The sequence below is a fragment of the Stegodyphus dumicola genome, chromosome 7 (assembly GCF_044657685.1).
Source record: "Stegodyphus dumicola isolate Sdum_Otavi_A_Nest chromosome 7, ASM4465768v1".
In the NCBI taxonomy this organism is placed as follows: domain Eukaryota; kingdom Metazoa; phylum Arthropoda; class Arachnida; order Araneae; family Eresidae; genus Stegodyphus; species Stegodyphus dumicola.
The window spans coordinates 195,805,257-195,824,721 of NC_140774.1; the positions used below are offsets into that span (position 1 = coordinate 195,805,257).

General features: G+C 34.4%; 2 protein-coding genes across 12 annotated transcripts in view; one reads left to right on the plus strand and one right to left on the minus strand.

The window, feature by feature from the left end:
• LOC118185367 (uncharacterized) overlaps positions 1-19,465 on the minus strand; it is a 295,900-nt gene that overhangs the window by 181,968 nt on the left and 94,467 nt on the right. For 8 of the 10 annotated variants that reach the window (XR_015042300.1, XR_015042301.1, XR_015042299.1 and 5 more), the window contains exon 1: positions 14,751-15,086. The exons of the other annotated variants lie outside the window; for them this stretch is intronic. Coding sequence is in view for 4 of the 8 variants with exons in the window: in XM_085821192.1 (XP_085677318.1) it covers positions 14,751-14,934 (184 nt within the window). In the remaining 4 variants the exon portion in view is untranslated. Of the gene's footprint in view, positions 1-14,750; positions 15,087-19,465 lie in introns of those variants that run through there. 10 annotated transcript variants of the gene reach the window in all.
• Positions 1-19,465, plus strand: part of LOC118189602 (uncharacterized) — a 40,908-nt gene that overhangs the window by 9,630 nt on the left and 11,813 nt on the right. The gene's annotated exons all lie outside the window — the stretch shown is intronic.

A 19,465-nucleotide genomic window follows, 5' to 3' on the forward strand; every position in this document is an offset into this window, starting at 1 on the left:
AACCGGGGTTATTTGAGGTGCCTGTAATAGCGGGATATAATTCCTGCTGAAACAGGCATATCAGAACTATCAAAGTATCAAAGCTAAATCGCACTCTCACCTGTAAGGTGCTCAAGGCTGTTGCCAACGGCAGGCGTAACTTGCGCTCCTTGTCACGAGGAATTTCGTGGTCTTGGCCTGATAGTGAGCCTATGTAACAACAACAACAAATGTCAATTGAAATAAAAATGAATATTTAATCTTAACTCGGCTACCAAGTTTCCTAATCATTACGGATTCAATATTTTAGCATTCTACGCAATCAAAATTCTTCAACATGTATCTGCGTCCTGTGCTGTCTACGTGTTGCGCAATCGGTATATCTGCGTCTCGGCGCTCCTACATCAGAACTTCTAAATTTATTTTAATGAAATGGCACATTTGTTTATCTATGCCATCAAAATTCTTGTGCTGTTCGATATGGGTACGAAATCGACGCTTCTACCGCCACCGACACGGCTACGTGTTTTTCTAATGTATGTGTGTAAAATATCAAAATATGAAGAAAAATGTTTTACCAAATTAAACTTAATCGGAAAGGTCATTTAAATTCTTAATTTTAATTGCATACGTCCCCTCTTCGAGACTCCATATTGCACATTAAATGCATAATAAATATCTAAGCGTATAAGGCATTTCTCCCACTTCCCTAGCGTGGTGTAACGGTAGCACGCTGGGCCGGTATTCCAGAGGTCCGTGATTTGATTCCCGGCGAAGGCGGTTGCATATTTTTCATCTTTTCTGCTGTAGGGTTTATATTTATTTTAACTAACATTTATTTTAAGTTTAAACTATCTTTCCTGTCAAGCCTTACTTTCCCCTGGAATTGCCAATGCCAGAGTATGTAAATTTTAGTAGAACGCGCAAGGATTCAAATTGTCAGCGGAAGTAATCTGAGTTAAATAGAAGGGAAACGAGTTCGAAAGTGTGCTTTCTTGCTTCACGAGCGTGGAGGTGGCTAGTTAGAAATTGAAGAACCACGCGTTTCGGCCTGCGTGCTTGCCTCGGCAGATTGTTAAATCTTTCAACGTAATATTCAGAAGTTTGCTGAATTATCAGCGGTTTTTAGAACGCGGTGAGGTTAGTTACGTTTAGAGAGCCTCGTAGTTAGTCACTTGTTATTATTCTTTTTTGAGTTTCTTATTAGTCCAAAGGGGCTTTGTCCCTGAAGGACTATTGTTTTCGTTTTGCGATTTTGCGTCGGACTCATAAACGTCGGTTCACTTTTCAAACTGTTGCCACAAAATGTTAGAGTCCTGCATTATATTTGAAGAAATTAAATAATGAAAAATCCGCATAAATGATTGTCTATTTCTTGCATTGTGATAAAACAATGGTACATAGAGCCATCGAATTTTGAATGATGAAATCCTACTGCGAATATGGGCATCTGAAATCCCAAATTTGGAATTTGTTTTATTATAGACTTTATATTTTGTAAAACTTTAACGAATTTTTGATTTACAAACTCAATGCTTTAAAAGCGAGAAATGGCAACGTTATATAGAAAAAAAAAAAAAATACTTTTATCTCCAGCTCGCGAGACTGTGTATATCGGAAATTCTAAAGATATGCTTAATTTAACATTATTTTGCGATATTGCTCTTGAACTGAATTTTATGGTTTAAGTGCAAAGAACATGATATTTAATAAATAAAGGTAACACTCAAAACGTTAAAAAAACGCCCCTTTGGACGTAATTTAAAATCTGAAACATTTCAGAATTTTTTTTGTCTTTTCTTGTTTTTATTTTACCGCCGGGTCGGCGTAGTTTGTGAGCGTCAAGAGCACGCATCTGTAATTTCTAAAGTTGAATAGAAAGGGATTTAAACCCTTCTCAAGACTTTGTATACTTTCCAGTTCATAGCAGTCACCACTATTGTTGCGTGCAGGTTGGGAGCGCGCAACATTACACTGCTTCCAATTAACGTAATGACTCTACAAGCCTATCATTTACTACATTTGTATTCAAAAATCTATTTCCCCGAGTTAGTAGTAAAATTCAGGATATTTAATTCCTTTTGCAAAATATTACCCAGAGTCCCCGCTATTAATAGCGAGTACGTAGTGTTTACAAAACGTCTGTCACTTATCGAAACACTGCAGGAGATAAAACAGGATAAAGAATAGTTCCATTGCTCTCTGCAACGTACGATTTCTGTGTTTATATCCAGTGCTTAGCCAACGGGGAAGCTTGTAGAGTAAGTTTATAAACAGAAAATGCAGCTTCCGTTTTTCGAGACAAATTCTTATCAACGTAAAGAACGCATTATTAAAAACAAAGTTCTTATAAGATTAGCTGGACGTCCGCTGGCTATCATCAAAGGGACTTTCGTCGCTAGAGGTAAGAAGCATGGAAAAAAAGATAGTGACTCTAATAATATTTCGTTAAATTTTGGAGATAATTGCAGGTTTCTTGCTACTCCGAGAAGAAAGGTTCTTAATCTTCTTTCAAATGCCTAAATCTAATGCATTAAATGAATTTCACTAACACTTAACCCCTTCGAGCCGGGTAGCGAAAACGCGCGTTTTCAATTCTTTTAAAGGGATAGAATTCTCTTTATTTAAGATTATTCTAATGTTTATAATTAGAAATTTTTCCCTTGCTTTGGGGAAGGGTCAGAATTTTCGGATTAACTATTATAATTACAATTTAAATACATTGAAATGGTTCATCGGCTACTTCAGGATACAGAAAAGCAAGGATTTTTGTAGAAGAGAGATTTTCAATTAAGGTTCCTCCCACCGATGAAGTGACATTGAGATTGATTGAATTCTTCTTCTGTTTTTGTTCATTTTTCTTTTAACTTCGTAATTTTTCAAAAGGGGTTTTGTTTGTTTGAAATGTTTTCGTTTTAAAATTTTTTAAAATTTATTATTGCATTTCTATGATTATTTGAAATTTATTAATCATGAATTTCAATTTCTGGTCTTCGTGAAATTAGTTCTAAAGATTAGTTCTAAATTTCTTACTTTATGTCTTTAATGATAAATTTTCTGCAGCTTAATGCGGGAAAATAACTAGACATGATTGTGTTTTGTTTTCAAAAGAATTATTTTGTAATTATGCATATATAAGCCGAGTAAGGGAGTAGATAAAAAGATAACCTTTACGAGAATTGAGGGAATAAGACGACAAGGAAGATGGATAGATGATGTCGAGAAAGATTTTAAGGTTAATTGGAGTTAACCGATGGAAAACTATTGCGAAGACTGGGGTCAGGTGGAAGAAACTTGGAAAGACAGAACAGTTTGTGGAGCTTATGAAGAAGATATAACAATGTTCAACTAAATAACAGAATGGAAACACGACTCAATATTATTGACACGCACCATAAAACAGCTCACTTGGCGTTGCCGGTAAATATACTCTAAATATTAATTGCATTAGCTGCTTAAACGCAATCTAATCTGCATTCGGGTGAACGTTGGCAGAAAAGTAGAATATCGGGAAGAATTAACTTAAAATAACTTACTAACATACCAAACGATAGAGGAAATATAAGACAACTGGTGACAATCTTTGCTGCATTTATACAGGAGATAAAGGCAGGCCAAGAAAAGATGGAAGAGAAGAAAGTAGGCGGAATAAAAACGGAAAGCGTCATCAAGTCAGTTCAAGAAAAGATTGAAGCTTGTCAAGATGAGATTAAACAAGAAATTACTTCCATACTAGAAAAGAAATTCGAGACTATGGAAGATTCGGTTGAAAATAAAGTTACAGAAATTCAAGAGAGTTTCTGCTGTCCAACAACAAGTCGAAGAAGGAGTTTCTACTGTCGAAGAAGAGATCGAAGACAGAAATTCTGCTGTCGCCAAGAAAATTGACAACTTGAAGAAACCCATAGTGACAGAACACCAGAGGCGAACCCCTGACCCAGATCTAGTTATTTGCCGCACAGAGAGTTGCGTCCGTACTCCGGAGACCGTCCAGGGGGCGCAGCCCCCGCGGTACTCCTTGGGCTTCCACGAAGGATGGGACCAAAGAACGCTATGATGATTTTAAGAACGAAGACATCCTTGCCCCCCGGGCAGCACTCCGGGAGTATTCAAGAGGGTGGTCCAGACTAATGCAAGCCCCCACAGGGGACCGAATGAAATCAAACCCCCAAAGACAGCCACACATCGTAGGATGTAACAACCCCACAGCCAAGGGGCAGAGAAGGTACCAGCACGGTCCATTCCAAGCCTGAACCATCCCCGGAATAAACGGAGTTCTACTCCTTTGAAAAGTGATTATATACCCCCGTGGTTGAGACTGCCTAAGTACAGATCCTAGTCAGTACTTCCCAGGATTTCCTTAGTTAACCACCAGGAGGGACCCATAGTGACAATACACTAGGAAGAAAGAATTCCCAAACGCAGGCTTAGGGACAAGACCAGGCCCACAGTTATGATGCCCCAACACTTAGTGGCGAACCAAGGAGGCATAACTACCGGTCAATCCAGAGGAACAAAATCAGGGAGTTATGAAGTACAAGTCAAGGCGACTGGCAAGCAGCCGTCAACAAAGAGAACGAAGAACATTGTCAAAGACTGTCCCCCTGTGTTGACCAAGGAGAGCCAAACACCCAAGGACAACCTTCGATACCTAACCATGTAACATCCCCACAATCAAGCGGCAAACAAGACAGTACCAGTATAGTCCTTGCCGAGCCTCAAACTACCACCGTATAAACGATGGCTCTGGTCACTATGAAGACTGATTATTTATTACAAGTCAAGGTACAATCCTAGCCACAACGCCAGGATTTGCCCCCAACCGGGAGGAACACATAGTGGCAGCTGGAATTCTAACGGCTTTAAATTCCTTCTACGTATGTGTTCTCGACCTTCTAAGTTCTCCACGTATGATGGAAAGACCTCCTGACAAGTGTTCGAGACTTAGTTCTCTGTATTGGCAAACAGAAATAATGAATGGAATATCGAAGCAAGGCCTGCCTTCTCGGCACTTCTTTTGGAGCAGACGCAACGGATATCTTTAATGTCTTTTTGCCCGAAAACCCAGAGACTAGAAATCAAAGCTCTATCCAAGGCGCTAACCCTTTCCTGCACGCTACCTTTTAAAGTCGGAGTTTTGATAAAAAAAAAAAAAAAAAAGTAGGCAGTCTAATTAGGCCTAGAGGAAAATTTTGTGAAGATAGCACTTATCGTTTTAATTCTGTGGGTGTGCCCAAAGTGGCACACTGATTGAATAGAGTTTCGAAAAGAGTGCTGAAACGAACGTTGTTGTCAATGAACTGACCGATGAGATGCGGAGAAACAAAGAATACAGACTCTCAGTTGTCCTAGATTATCGGTGAGTCCGGTCTGGGCACCCTTAGGGTTTGCCGTTGGATTTTAGGCAAGATTCCAAGGTAAAAATTTAAAACTAATGTAGAATAAAGAGATTAGTATGCAGCCAAAAAATAACATTGAAATTTCTTTTCAAACAATTCCTTTTATACTCTAAAAAATTCTGGAAAATTTCTTTGAAAAATGAGGGTCTTAAAAAACTAAATATGGCTAAAATATATGGACTGGTTTGTGTTGAGCTGCCATCTACTATAAATAAAGAAAGTTTAGAGTAACCTATAAATCCTTTTTCATTCAATTTTTCTGTGCGTACCGAAGGAAATTTTTAGGTGTGTCCAGACTGGACACACTGTGCCGCAAAGGCTTAATGATTTTAACGGGCTTCAATTAAAATCTCGCTAACCGATGCCCACGGAAACTGCCCAGGAGCTCTACATGTTTTTTAGAGCAAAAACAAAAAATTCAGTACAGCAAGAGAGGGTTAAACAAATACACATAGATAAATTAGGTTTATATAAATTTATATTAATTAAAAAATAGTAAAACAAAAATATAAATTATTAAGAACTGCGTTTATTATTTTCAATTGCTGAGATTTTTTATCAATCAGACAGGGATTAAATTTGAAAGGTAAGTTAAAGATCTTTTGCATAACGGAATGGCAGCACTCTGAAAATCGGCTATATGCGAGGGCGGATGGAAGCTAAATTAAAAAGAGTACGTGGCGCATAGGGCCACACCTCCCAAATCATGCAGACTATAAATGCTGTTTCTAAATCCTTTCCATTGTTTGTCCGTAAATTTTGAAGACATGATCATGGTTAGAAATTTCATTTTGCAAGATATGAGTTTATTTGAAAACTATAGACGTTCTTTGAAGCGTTAATAATAAAATAATCGATAATAAAATAAATAAACAAAATTTTTAAAAAATATCTCAGATTTTAAATTACGTTTTTTTAACATTTTGTGTGTTACCTTTATTTATTAAATGTCATGTTCTTCGCACTTAAACCATAAAATTCAGTTCAAGAGCAATTTCGCAAAATAATTTTAAAATGAGCATATCTTTAGAATTTCCAATGCACAGTCTCGCACGCTAGAGATAATCCCCCCCCCCGCTTTGAAATCCTTCAGTTTGTTAATCAATAATTCGTTAAAGTTTTACAAAATATGGAATCGATAATAAAATAAATTCCAAATTTTGGCTTTGGCTTCGCAGGAGGATTACGCTATTAAAAATTCGATGGTTTTAGGTACCACTGTTTCATCACAATCCGAGAAACATACATACATTGATGGACATTCTTCATTAGTTTATAAGGTATTTCTCCCGCCTTCCTGGCATGCGTTCATGGTGTGGCGGTCTGCACGCAGGGCGCGTATTCCAGAGGTCTGTGGTTCGATTCCCGGCGAGAGCGTTTCTAATTTTTCATCACTCCTGCTTCCAAAAAAAAAAAAATACCTAATGACTCTACAATTTAATTTCTTTAAATATAATATAGGGCGATAATACTTGGTGGCATAATATTTGGTAATAATTCTGATACTTTATTTGACTTCATATATAACAACATTGTATTTATCTTATTCTAAATTTTTAACTTCTATTTATTGTATCTATTTATGTTTATTATTTATTGTATTATTTATATATTTATTTCTTGATATTTAATTTTTATTATGTAATTATCAAAATTCTAAAATTTTATTGTATTTTACATAACAACACAGTTGGTAGATGATGCCATCTGTTGAGCGTAAAAGCTGAATGTCTTAAAGGCGGTGCAGCTGCTCATCTGATGGTAAATAAATAAATAATAAATATTTGGTGGCAACAATGTGAAAAGTGAAACAACGCTTGCAATGAAACAACGCAAAATGCCAAAACGAAATTAATAGTCCTTCTGAGCCAATTGCCCCTTTGGACTAATAATAAATTAAATAATGGTTATAACTTTTTATTTCTTGAAAATTCAGTGAAAAGTACTGTAAGACGATCACGTACACTTTTCCCAAACGATTTTCGCCTTCTGCCCAATATTCACCTTAAAGAATATCTCTGTCGATAATGTTCTATACTGTTATTTAATTATGTTCTGAAAAATACTATTGGCTGACAAAAATTGTCTTTGCAGGCTTCCCTGAAAGGGTCTCCGTAAGATTTCATTTTATTGCCTTCCAACTATTCACACTATTCAGTTTCTTGAAGTTGAAAACTTTATAGCTTCTCGATCAATAGCATTTCATTTTAGAAAGTTCTAAACAAAATATAGGTGAATACTTATATCGGCTTTCTATTTTATTTCGAATGGGGGCACACTAGCATCAAGGTCACGGATGATACGTTCCAGCCCTCTTCTCATTTCGAAGACTCATAATCCCGTATTAAAGAGGGGCTACAATGGGGACTGTTTGGAGCTACCCTGCTTTAATATTCTTAAAAAGGCCACGTGTTCTCTTTTTTCTCTTACTTTTCCGCTCCACCCCTCTGGCGTAGTGCCAAATTCGAATATTAAAAAGCTGGCAACGTTCCCTGGAAGTTTTTAAGGCACATCTTGGGAGAAGAAATGTCGTTGGTTTAATTTTATAGGAAACCTTAAGAAAAAAAATTTTCAGGCGCAGGAGCATGCAAATGACTTCATTTTGTTAAGTTATGGAAGTAATAAGTTCTAATAGCTGACGATGATAAGTGATATGATTTTGCATGCTGAGGGATAAAAATTTTGTGTTGACATAGTTTGCATAAAGAGGGGCTAATTATTGTGTATAACTCTTTGTTTCAGGGATGTGTCCCCCAGTTCAAAACTGTCGAAGAATATTAATGTTTGCAAAAGCAAATCCCTTATTTAAGTTGTCTGAAATATACACTAACATGACATATTATACAAAATTTTTATCTGTAATATGTAGTGAAAACTATATATAGAAGACGAATCGTTTTGTCGAATTTAAAACTGAATCCTAAAAATTTCTCCAATCATCCGAGCCCAAATATTCAAAGGTTCTCGAATCTTACGAATCCTTCACATTAGAATAATAATAACAAGGAGAAGAGGCGGAACAAAATTCTTTTACTCAATATTAAAAGTATTTTAATTCGAGTAAAATTTCAAATCTACATTTGACGAAAACCAAATTTAAGAAAACAGGTTTTAAAAATGAACACTTGCATTTATTAAGAACATGCAAATAAAATTTTAAGAAGTAGTATATAATAAAACGAAAAACATTAAAGAAGATGACATATTATACAGAATTTTTATCTCTAATATGTAGTGAAAACTATAGATAGAAGACGAATCATTTTGTCTAATTTAAAACTGAATCCTAAAAATTTCTCGAATCTTCCGAGCAAAAAATATTAAAAGGTTCTCGAATCTTACGAATCCTTCACATTAGAATAATAACAAGGAGAAGAGGCGGAACAAAATTCTTTTACTCGATATTAAAAGTATTTAATTCGAGTAAAATTTCAAATCTACATTTGACGAAAGCCAAATTTAGGAAAACAGGTTTTAAAAATGAACACTTGTATTTATTAAGAACATGCAAATAAAATTTCAAGAAGTAGTATATAATAAAATGAAAAACATTAAAGAAGTCTGTAATTTAAAAACACTTGAATTTTGTGGTTCGTTTTTCTCATCATACAGCAAATCGTCATGACATACATTTACTATGTAAACAAATACCACAACAGTATAAACGAGCAACTATTGTGTTTCTGACATAAGAACATTTCGAACTATTAATAAATCTGAAATCATGCGAAAATTTCACTTTTCAGTGGCTCAATTATGATGATTATGTAAGCAATATTTTTTAAATATATTGTTACGGATATGGTATTCATGTTAGTTGAATTATAAATTAAATTGTTTATATTCCCTGTGCAGTGCAGCGCGTGAGGAATATTAAAGGAAAGCTAAGCCGGAAAATTAAAAATACAAGAGCACGTGCATTTAATATTTAATAAATAAATATATCTCTTTTTTATTTCGAGAAAGTTCCAGAAAATTCTCGCGCGCGATTTAAAATCATATAAAAAGGAGGAAAACCTCTCAATTCAGTTGTTGTAGTAGATAGTTTGTTGTTTTAAGAGTTTGTTTAGACAACTGCTGTTGTTGACTGTAGCGAATTCGCGGATTAGCTTTCTCTAGCTGTTTTGAATTAAGTTCTCTTGAGCGTTTGAGTAGTTAAAAGATAACTACTGTGAGGTATTGTAATACTGCACGGATATTTGAGGAAATTTAAGCATATTTGTTGTGATAATAATAAATTTTTGTTCATTTTTCATCGGACTTGTGCATTCATTTCGTAACGAACCCGTACGCACGCAACAATATAATTATGCATAGTTACAACTTTTATGTGATGCATATATTTTTACCTCTTTTATTAATTGTTATCGCCATGTATTAATTGTAAAGAAATAATGAACAATTATGTGTATATAAAAAGTATACAGTAACACAAATGAAAGGTTGTTGCCATCAAATCGCCGTGTATCGCCATATATTATTTGGTGTTGTTGTATTATCCATGAATTTCATGGAAGAATTATATTTCCACCCAAATTTTGAGGGTGAGCACCCCCGGGGGGGTCCAAAAGTCTTCCTCCGCTTCCCTACCACCAATCCGCACGAGGGGACTTTCGGCTCGCCATATATTTAGAGTGCCCAATGCCGCACAGACACTATACATTTACAAACATTTCTGCTTTCTCCGGATTCGAGCCTGAGTCCTTTGGTACCACGGTACGCTTCCCTAACCATTTTACTGTTTGGGCAGCATATATTATTTGCAAAGAAATAATTTAAGGAATATAAAAAAGCATTACAACACATAACACTCTATCGAGAATTCTAAAGGTATGTTGTTTTTAAATATTTTGTGACTGATGTGGTAATCTATCAGGCGTAAGTTTGAATAAATTGTTGTTTAAAAAAAAGTTAAAAGGACAAAACGTTAATAACAAAAAAAGACAAAAAAATTCTCGTCAGAGTTAGTTTTGAAACTGTTAATTAAATTTAAGAAAAAAACTTGAAAAAAAATCTGAAAGCTGTCAAATTTTCTATTACGAGCGAAAAAAGTTTTTTTTTTTTTTTTTTTTTTTTTTTACGTTTTGTATGTTTTTTTTATTTATTAAATATGTTCTTCGTATTTAAAACACATAAAATTCAATTCAACAGCAATATCACAAAAATTAGAATTTTCGATACACAGTCTTGCGAGCTGGAGATAATTGCCCCCCCCCGTACAGTGTTGCCATTGCTTGGTTTGAAATCGTTGAGTTTCTTAATAAAAAACTCATAAATATTTTACAGAATGTGAAATAGATAATAAAACAAATTCCAAATTCGATCTTCCAGATGCCCATATTCGAAAATGGAGAACTACTTATTCAAATTTGATGTCTCTAACTACCGTTGTTTTTTCACAGTGCGAGAAACGTACATACATTCATGCAGATTCTTCATTATTTAATTTCTTTAAATACAATACACGGCTCTAATATTTGGTGGCAACAATTTGAGAAGTGAACCTGGCAACAATTTGAGAAGTGAACCAACATTTATAGCGAATCAACGCAAAATGCCAAAACGAAATTAATAGCCTTTCTGGGCTAACGCCCTTTAGGCTAAAAACTTAAGAAAATCTTACTAAGAAAACTGTACATTGATATGATAAACTGAAAAAACATGGAGGATTAAAAAAATACGAAACTTTATGACAAGGCTCTATCGGGAATTGAAACAATATGTTGCTTTTATAAATTTGGTGATATTACAGTTGAATTTTACGTAACTTAAGTGCGAAGAAAGTGATGTTTAATAATAAAGTTAAAAAGGCCAATGAAGTGTTATTTGTTAATAGAAAGGTTATTTTAATCTTCTCTTTTTTTTTTTTTTTTTTTTTTTTTTTTTTTTCACTGTAAAGCAATAACTGTAGTGGCCCAGTTATTGCATGAGTAACAATTATTTTTAATTTCAAGTATTTTATATTTTAGCATGTGTTTTAAATTATTTCATAAAATTAACTTTAAGGTTTTATAAATATTTATATTTCTTTTATGCTGAATGGCAACAAGTAATTATTCAGTTATTCATATTTATATTTATATTTCTTTTACACCGAATGGCAACGAGTAGTAATTCATGATTACTTTGGTTTTCGAACGCTGTAATTTTAGTCGCATCTCATTTTTAAGAGCTGAAAATTAAACCAGTGAACTTATAAGGTATTTCTCCCACTTCCCTAGCGTGCCTTCGTGGTGTAACGGTAGCACGCTGGGCTGGTATTTCAGAGGTCCGTGGTTCGATTCCCGGTGAAGGCGGTTGCATATTTTTCATCTTTTCTGCTTCCAGTTAACCTAATGACTCTACAAGTGGCACCCGAACTAAAAGGGTTGTGGATGATGATTCTCCGCACCCAGGATTTGGCGACGAGGTCCCCTAAAACCCTAGTCGCCCTTTAAATAGGGGAGGATATAAGGTATTTCTCCCACTTCCCTAGCGTGCCTCCGTGGTGTAACGGTAGCACGCTAGGCCGGTATCCCAGAGGTCCGTGGTTCGATTCCCGGCGAAGGCGGTTGCATATTTTTCATCTTTTCGGCTTCCTTAACCTAATGATTCTACAAAATTAGCTATTTGTTTGTAATTTTTCCCGTTCTTAATTATAATTTAGTTCGAATATTAGTAGTTGAGACTACATTACTTGCTTCCAGTCTAGTAGGGCCTGCAGAACATTGACAGAATTTTCTAGATTTAACAGAACCCTACATAGTTTTATTTGAAGGATTCGAGGGGTATTCCAGATTTGAAAAAATTCGAGAAAATTTAGAAACTCATTTCACCTCTGGAAAGGAATATGCCATGTTATGCTTTTCAGGTTGCATCTACAATCTGCAATGCAAATAAAAACTGACTAAGGGGGAGGGAATCAGTTCTTTATATCTGTGGTTAAGTTTTAATAAATACTATTCGTCAGAGGAAACAAGATTAACTTCAAAATCAAATGCGATTACTTTTTACTCGAGAAACATTTTAAAGTTTACCAGACCTCGGTTGAATAAAGCACGTAATACAGTTGCAAATATAACAATACTAACTTAAAAATGAATGAAAATCCTTTTAGTTCCGTATGGACCTTACAAGATCTGACGGATAAGGTCATCAGGTAAAAACTAGCTTAAAAGCTTTGCTGAAAGAACAGCTGTTACTATAATAGTAGATGTTTACCATTGCCGCACAACGAATTTATCCACCGAGCGGGAAAAAAAATTAATTATTGACTGAACATAATTTCATTTTCTGTTGTATTATTACGTTCATTTTTATGCTCTATTTTGAATTTTTATGCGTAAATAGTAGTAGCATTTTTTGGAAATTCTTTTTATTATGAATCTCGCACATTGTTTGCATCCATTAGTCGTTATCTCTTTTATTAAATAATGAAGAATCTGTATCCATATAAAACATGATATTTAATAAATAGAGGTAACACACAAAACGTTAAAACAATGATAGTATAAAATCTGAAAGGTTTCAGATTTTCTTTTCATTTATTAAATTACTAATCAGAGTTGGTTATTATTTACATATTAAAATATTATTCTGATATAAAGATCCGAGAAGGGATATTTAAAAATTTTTTTAAACAAAGAAATACACAAAATGTAGAGGATATTCAGCGTAAAAACAAGGAATTCATGTGTGGAAAATCAGTATTCTTCTTTTAAGAATTTTAAATTAAAAATAACTACGATATAGAATAAGGAAAGGAAAAGATTATGAATGGGATATTACATATGTTGCTTGTGATTTCAGTGGTTCCTTAACCAGAGGTTACGGAACAATAAATTTAAGAATATAGTTTTTAAAGCTACGAAATTTAGCGAAGAAAGAATGTAATTAAAATTGTTGAATCTGAGCGTTAATTTTCGCAATCATATTTGACAAAAAGTATTTGTTCAGATTTGTGACGTTTTCGGAAATTTTTTTAAATTGAAATCAACATGGGGGTAAGGATTACTTCAAGGATGAGCACGAATAAACCCTAAATATAAACACTATATTCTGCATATAAAATAAACTGTGTCACCGCAAGCAAAATTGGTAATCTGTGTGCACTGATGCGATAATGGCCGTTTTTTTATTTAAGAATGCATTAGGTGTGTGTGTGTGTGTATTTAATTATGGCAAAGCACACTAGGGCTATCTGCCTAAGAGGAGGGATGCCTTCGTGGAGGACTTTCTAAGGGAAACTGGCTCGTATACACGTTACACATGGGGAAAACCACGAAAACGCCCATGCAGCCAGCCCGTTCGCGGTATTCGAACCTCAGACCGAACTACCAGTGTTCAGCGACTTTACCGCTCGGCCGCTGGTGGGCCTAAGAATGCATTAAAGAACGCTTCTATTGAACGTTAATAAATTTTGGGTTAAAACATTTAAGGGCTTTTGGGTTAGGTTCCAAAAAATTCAAATGACGAAAAATGCGGGAAATTTCGCATTTTGGAGTCTTAAATTTTTTGAAAATAAACTGTCACCGCAAGGTAAAATTGGTAATCTGTGTGCACTGATGCAATAATGGCCCTTTTTAATTACGAATGCATTAAAGAACGCTTCTATTGAACGTTAATAAATTTTGGGTTAAAACATTTAAGGGCTTTTGGGTTAGGTTCCAAAAAATTCCAATGACGAAAAATGCGGGAAATTTCGCATTTTGGAGTCTTAAATTTTTTGAAAAGATTCCTGGGATTCGAATGTTCCATCATTAGTAGTTACCGAGAATTTTCATCTGTCCTCCCATACCAAATTTTTAACTTATAATGATCAGGTTAAAAATTTTCTTTTAAATATTTATTATATTAGGCTCAAATTTTTTTTTATCTTTAAAATATTTATTATTAGTTTTAAATTTGTATCTTTCAAACATGCATTATTATATAAAGATTTCCGGGGATAACATCCACCGGAAGATTTTTCAAAATGTTAATTTACAATAAATAATAAATCATATCTTCCCCCCCCTCAAATATATTATTTTAAAAATCAGGCCTCTCCAAGTAGTAATAGAAACAAATACTTCATCGGAGAGGGAGGGGACTGAAAAATAAGTAATATTTATTTGTGTCTGTTTTATTATCCTGTCGAATTATTGTTTGGCAAGTGATTCATAATTTGCGTTTGGGTTGCAAATAAAAAAGTTTTAATCGTGCCTTTTGTTTTATTAACGATAATACCCTGGGGAAGGGGGGGAAAGAAAGAAATGCTGCCCGAAAAGCTCGGCAAAAAGCTGAATAAAAATATCCGTTTGTCAATGAACATCCGGTCTTTGCTTAAGCGTGAACCCCGAGGCGCATGGGGGGGGAGAAGATCGCAGGAGGCAATTTATCTGTTCAACTTACCATTGAGGTTGCTTATGGCTTTCTCTGCTGCCTTGGAGTCTACGCATTCGACAAAAGAATATCCACCCTTCTTGACCACTATGGACAATGGCACACTGCCGGTCATGTCCTGCAAAAGTTGTCTTAAAGTTTCCTCGTCCACGTCTGATGACAAATTTCCAATGTAAACTTTGCTGTTTGCCATTGCAATAAATAAACACAAGAGACCAAAACGATAAGAACAAAATGGCAGTAAAAGATGTGTATTAATTAATGCTTTAAGTGGTAATTTGTTTTAACTGAATTTTGGACTGCAGTCTACAAACGCCCATTAAATACTACGCACTACCAAGAGGATTCAGACTGGGGACACCGAAAAAAAAAATATGCTTCGCACGTGTTCATCAATCTCCAGTCACGTGATTATCTATTTCCGGGCTGAGGAAGCTCCATTCCGAGGTACTAAATACGTTTCTTTGTTGAGCAAGTTTTACTTCATTTCTGGGGAAACAAACTATGAAGTTTAAAATTACACTGAGATTGCTAGGAATTGCTTTGTGTTTGATCCCTTTTCCCCCAGTGGGGGAAGTAATTAAGTTCGATTTTAAGGATCTTCCTCCGGTGAGGAAAATTGAATGATGGTGGAATATAAGATAAGCTTCACCAATCGACCAATAGCAGCGCACTGAACTACATTACGTGTCAGCCAAGGGGCCATTCAGGGATCCGACCGACGTTCGTTATAACTTTAGGGACGATGTAAAAATTATTTCTTAAGTGTTTGGATTTAGAGAATAAATAGAGAATTTATTCTCTATGCGTGAATACCTAAATGCAATTACTTTTGATTAAACTTTATCCCGAGACCTTTAGAATTTGGAAAATAAGCGTTTCTGAAGGAAATGTGAAAATGGTATTCGCATTTTCTATTAGTTTAGTAGACATCTAGTGGAAGTTTTCATTGAAATAAAAGAATGTGATTATTGCAGTTTCGATGATTCTGGAACACCAGTACCTTCATGAAGTGGACATAAACACTTCTCACTTTTTCTGAACTGAATTTAGAAATTCACCTGCAGCGGTTCTCAACCTTTTGACTAACGCGTAATCATCTAAACAAAAATCGAAAAACTTTAGTACCACCACTACATTTTTTTAATTTCTCAACAGAAATATTTAAAAAAATATATATATTGCCACTTGTACAACCTATTGGCTATTTGTATTAAATATGCACACCTAAAAAAATATTAGGTTAAAAATTGGTTACCATTTTCATTATCCAAATTCAAGATATAATACTTTAATTCTCAAATTTAGCGTGAAATTTGGGCCTGTTTGCGAAAGATAAGTTTCTTTATGAGTGGTCTTATTTCACGTAGTTTTAATCGTGAGTTAGGATCCGCTTTTAATTTTGTTCTGTATTTATTTTTCAAATATAGCATGGAAGAAAATCCTTGTGCACACAAATACATTGTGCAAAAAGGCAATAAATATTTTATTACTTTATTTGAAATACCTTTAAATTCTTTTGTCGGTTCAATCAAAAGTTAACAAGTGTGCTATTTTTGAAATCTTCAGTTAGAGTTCGATGACAGGAAATTTCTATCAACTGTTCTTTTTCTTCTAGAGATAAAATTGCAGGTTACATTTGAACAAAATGGATTTCTAATCCTATTGGCCTATTTTCTTTTTAATAATTCTCGTGAAAATACGTGTTGAAATTAGTCATCAATGAAAAACAATGATTTTTTAATATGGGATACTAATTCTTTTTTTATTTTCAAATTTTATTTTCGGTTAGAAAACTTTCTAATAGTGGTAAAAAAGCTTAAAATATTATTATCCAATTCTTTGATTATTAGCTCGAGTTTTTTTTTTTTTTTTTTTTTTTAACCATTGCATTTATTTTTATCTCTAATGGTAAACAAATTAACACTTTGTCCCCCCTTTTTTTTTCAGTGTGAACAATTACAAATGTAACTCGATCCGTTAATCTATACAAGGCCGGATGTGGTGGTCTCTTTATTATGGAGGCACCTAATAGGTGGGCCACCATCGCCTTTACTATGAAGGGACGGACAGTTACAACCATGTCTTCTCCGGGATTCGAACCCAGGCCTTTCGGCATCGCAGTCAGCTTCCCTTACTACTATACCGACTGGGTGGCACACTTTGTCCTTATAATCCTAAATTTAATTTATTTAACTTGAATTAAATTTATTCAAGTTAAATGAATTAAATTTAGAATTTCCAAAAATATCAGCTAAATATAATAAACGCCGCCGACCATAATTCATTAAATAAACAATTTTGCAATTTAAATATTGAATTACAGAGAAAAATTTGAATTTCTGATCGAACTTAAAAAATACGATTTAAAACTTAGCCTCTGGATAACCACCTTACTTTCGAAATGTAACAAAAGCGTTTCATGTTCACTGCCCATTTCTTGGCATAAAAACCGTAAATATTCTTGAATTTAAAGCTGTTAAGTATAACGTCTATTTTTATTACTCCTTTTAAAAACATAATTTATGAGAAATTTTGTTAGGCCTAGTAAGACCCGCCTAACGCTAGAGGGCGCTGAGAGCGCCATTGAGTGTGTGCTGAGACTCGATGGATGATGTGCGATTTCTGAGATTGAGATATTATTATATTTAATTAAATCAATTTATATTTTATTGAATGGTGATTATTGATTTTGGTTTATTAATATGAGATGTGATATTATGTTTTGCTGAACCACCACACTTTCGATAAACTAGGATTACCACTGAATCTTAAAACTACCGATGCGCAAGGCCTATGGCTCAAAAAATATTTGTGAAAATAAAAACAGATTATTTTGCTCAAGTATACGAGCGGCTATTCACCTTGAACAAAACTTATAAGGTATTTCTCCCGCCTTTTTACCATGCCTTCGTAGTGTAGTGGTCAGCACGCTCGACGCATATTCGAGAGGCCCGTGGTTTGAGTACCGGCGAAGGCGGTGCTCATTTTTCATCTCTCCTGCTTCGCAATAATCTAATGTCTGTACAGTGGCGCCCGAACTAAAAGGTGGTGAATGATGATTCTTCACTTCCAGGATTTGGCGATTGGAGCCCCTAATCCCCAGTCGCCCTTTAAAAGGGGGAACATATAAGGTATTTCTCCCGCCTTCTTAGCATGCCCTCGTAGTGTAGTGATCAGCACGCTCGACGCGTATTCGAGAGGCCCGAGTCCCGGCGAGGGTATTGCTTATTTTTCATGTCCTATTTCGAAATAACCTAATGCCTCTACAAACTCAGATGGCATAAATTTAAGAATGTGAGAGGAAAAAACTTAAACAGGATGTTGGAATATTTAATTTTTGAATTTAATACTTTGAAATGCTTTGTTTCTTTGCATACCACCAATTTTTCTCTTACGTACCACCGGTTGAGAATCGTATTCGTATTAACTTTTAAAATAATCCATCCCCATCTACTCTTGCTTTAATTTAGAAACATTCGGGCAAAATATACAAATTTTGAATAATTAATGAAATAATTTTTGTCAAAATATGTTGTGGCTGAAAGTGGCTTTAATTATACAATTCGTCTAATAAATAGACTTTGTATCTAAATACGTGTTTATTAAAAAAAAAAAAATCTGATGTGTACATATTATATCTGATGTGTGCATATACCACAATAGAATAAGTGCATTCTTTAAAATTCACTCTATTTGTTTACCATAGCGACACTCTGGCGCTAGGTTCACTTAACAGTATTATATTTCGTTCATATTATAACTCAGAATGCACAAAATTTGTGTCATTTAAAGAATTATCTAATCGTTGCCACATGTTCTATTCAATTACTAACATAAAGCTAGAACGATATATAAAAGAAATTAAGCAAAGAAAACAAAAAAGAAACAGTTTTTCACAGACGATTGAGTATTTCTCATTCAATTAATTCAGTTCTCACTTCGCGACAAGGCAAAAGTACAAAAAACTCAAAGTATCTCTACTAAAAATTACTAATTATTAAAAATTAAATTACTAATTATTAAAAATTAGGTAAATCTTAAACACTTATTTCCTCGAAAAAATTCCAGAAAGGATTAAGCATGATTTAATTCGCAATAATAAATGAAGGCGTTTATCTTTGTTGTTCGGAAGCTACGTTTCTCTAGATTGGCAACAAATTCACTACTCAGCTGTTTCAAATGTAAACAAGCAATGGCCGCCATCAAAATAGGCTTAGCGGCACTTAAACAACTTTTAAATTGTTGATAATTCTAAAAATATTGCATACAGATTTACTAAAGGCATAAAACCCTCAACCGGAAGATAAAAACAGCATAATTCAATCATTTTTAAAGAAAAAAATGTACAATTTACAAACATATAAGAGTAAAGAAACTGAGATCACTGAGCCGGGTAACAGAGTGGATATATTTATAAATATATTTATATACGTTTGACGCGGCCGATTGAAACCAAAATACGAGGTGCACATCTACATGTTACAGTAGTCCTATATACAAAATTTCAACGTTCTGAGGCTACTCGTTTTTGAGTTATGCGAGATACGTACGTACGTTCGTACGCACGTACGTACAGGCACGTTCGTACAGACGCCACGAAAAATTCTCTTCAGAATTCATTTTAAAGCAGTTTTATAATTTTTTTGGAGGAAACGAGTCTTATTCTGTCCTTACGTACAGATATCACGCAAAAACATCGTTAAATTGCATTCGATAGCGGT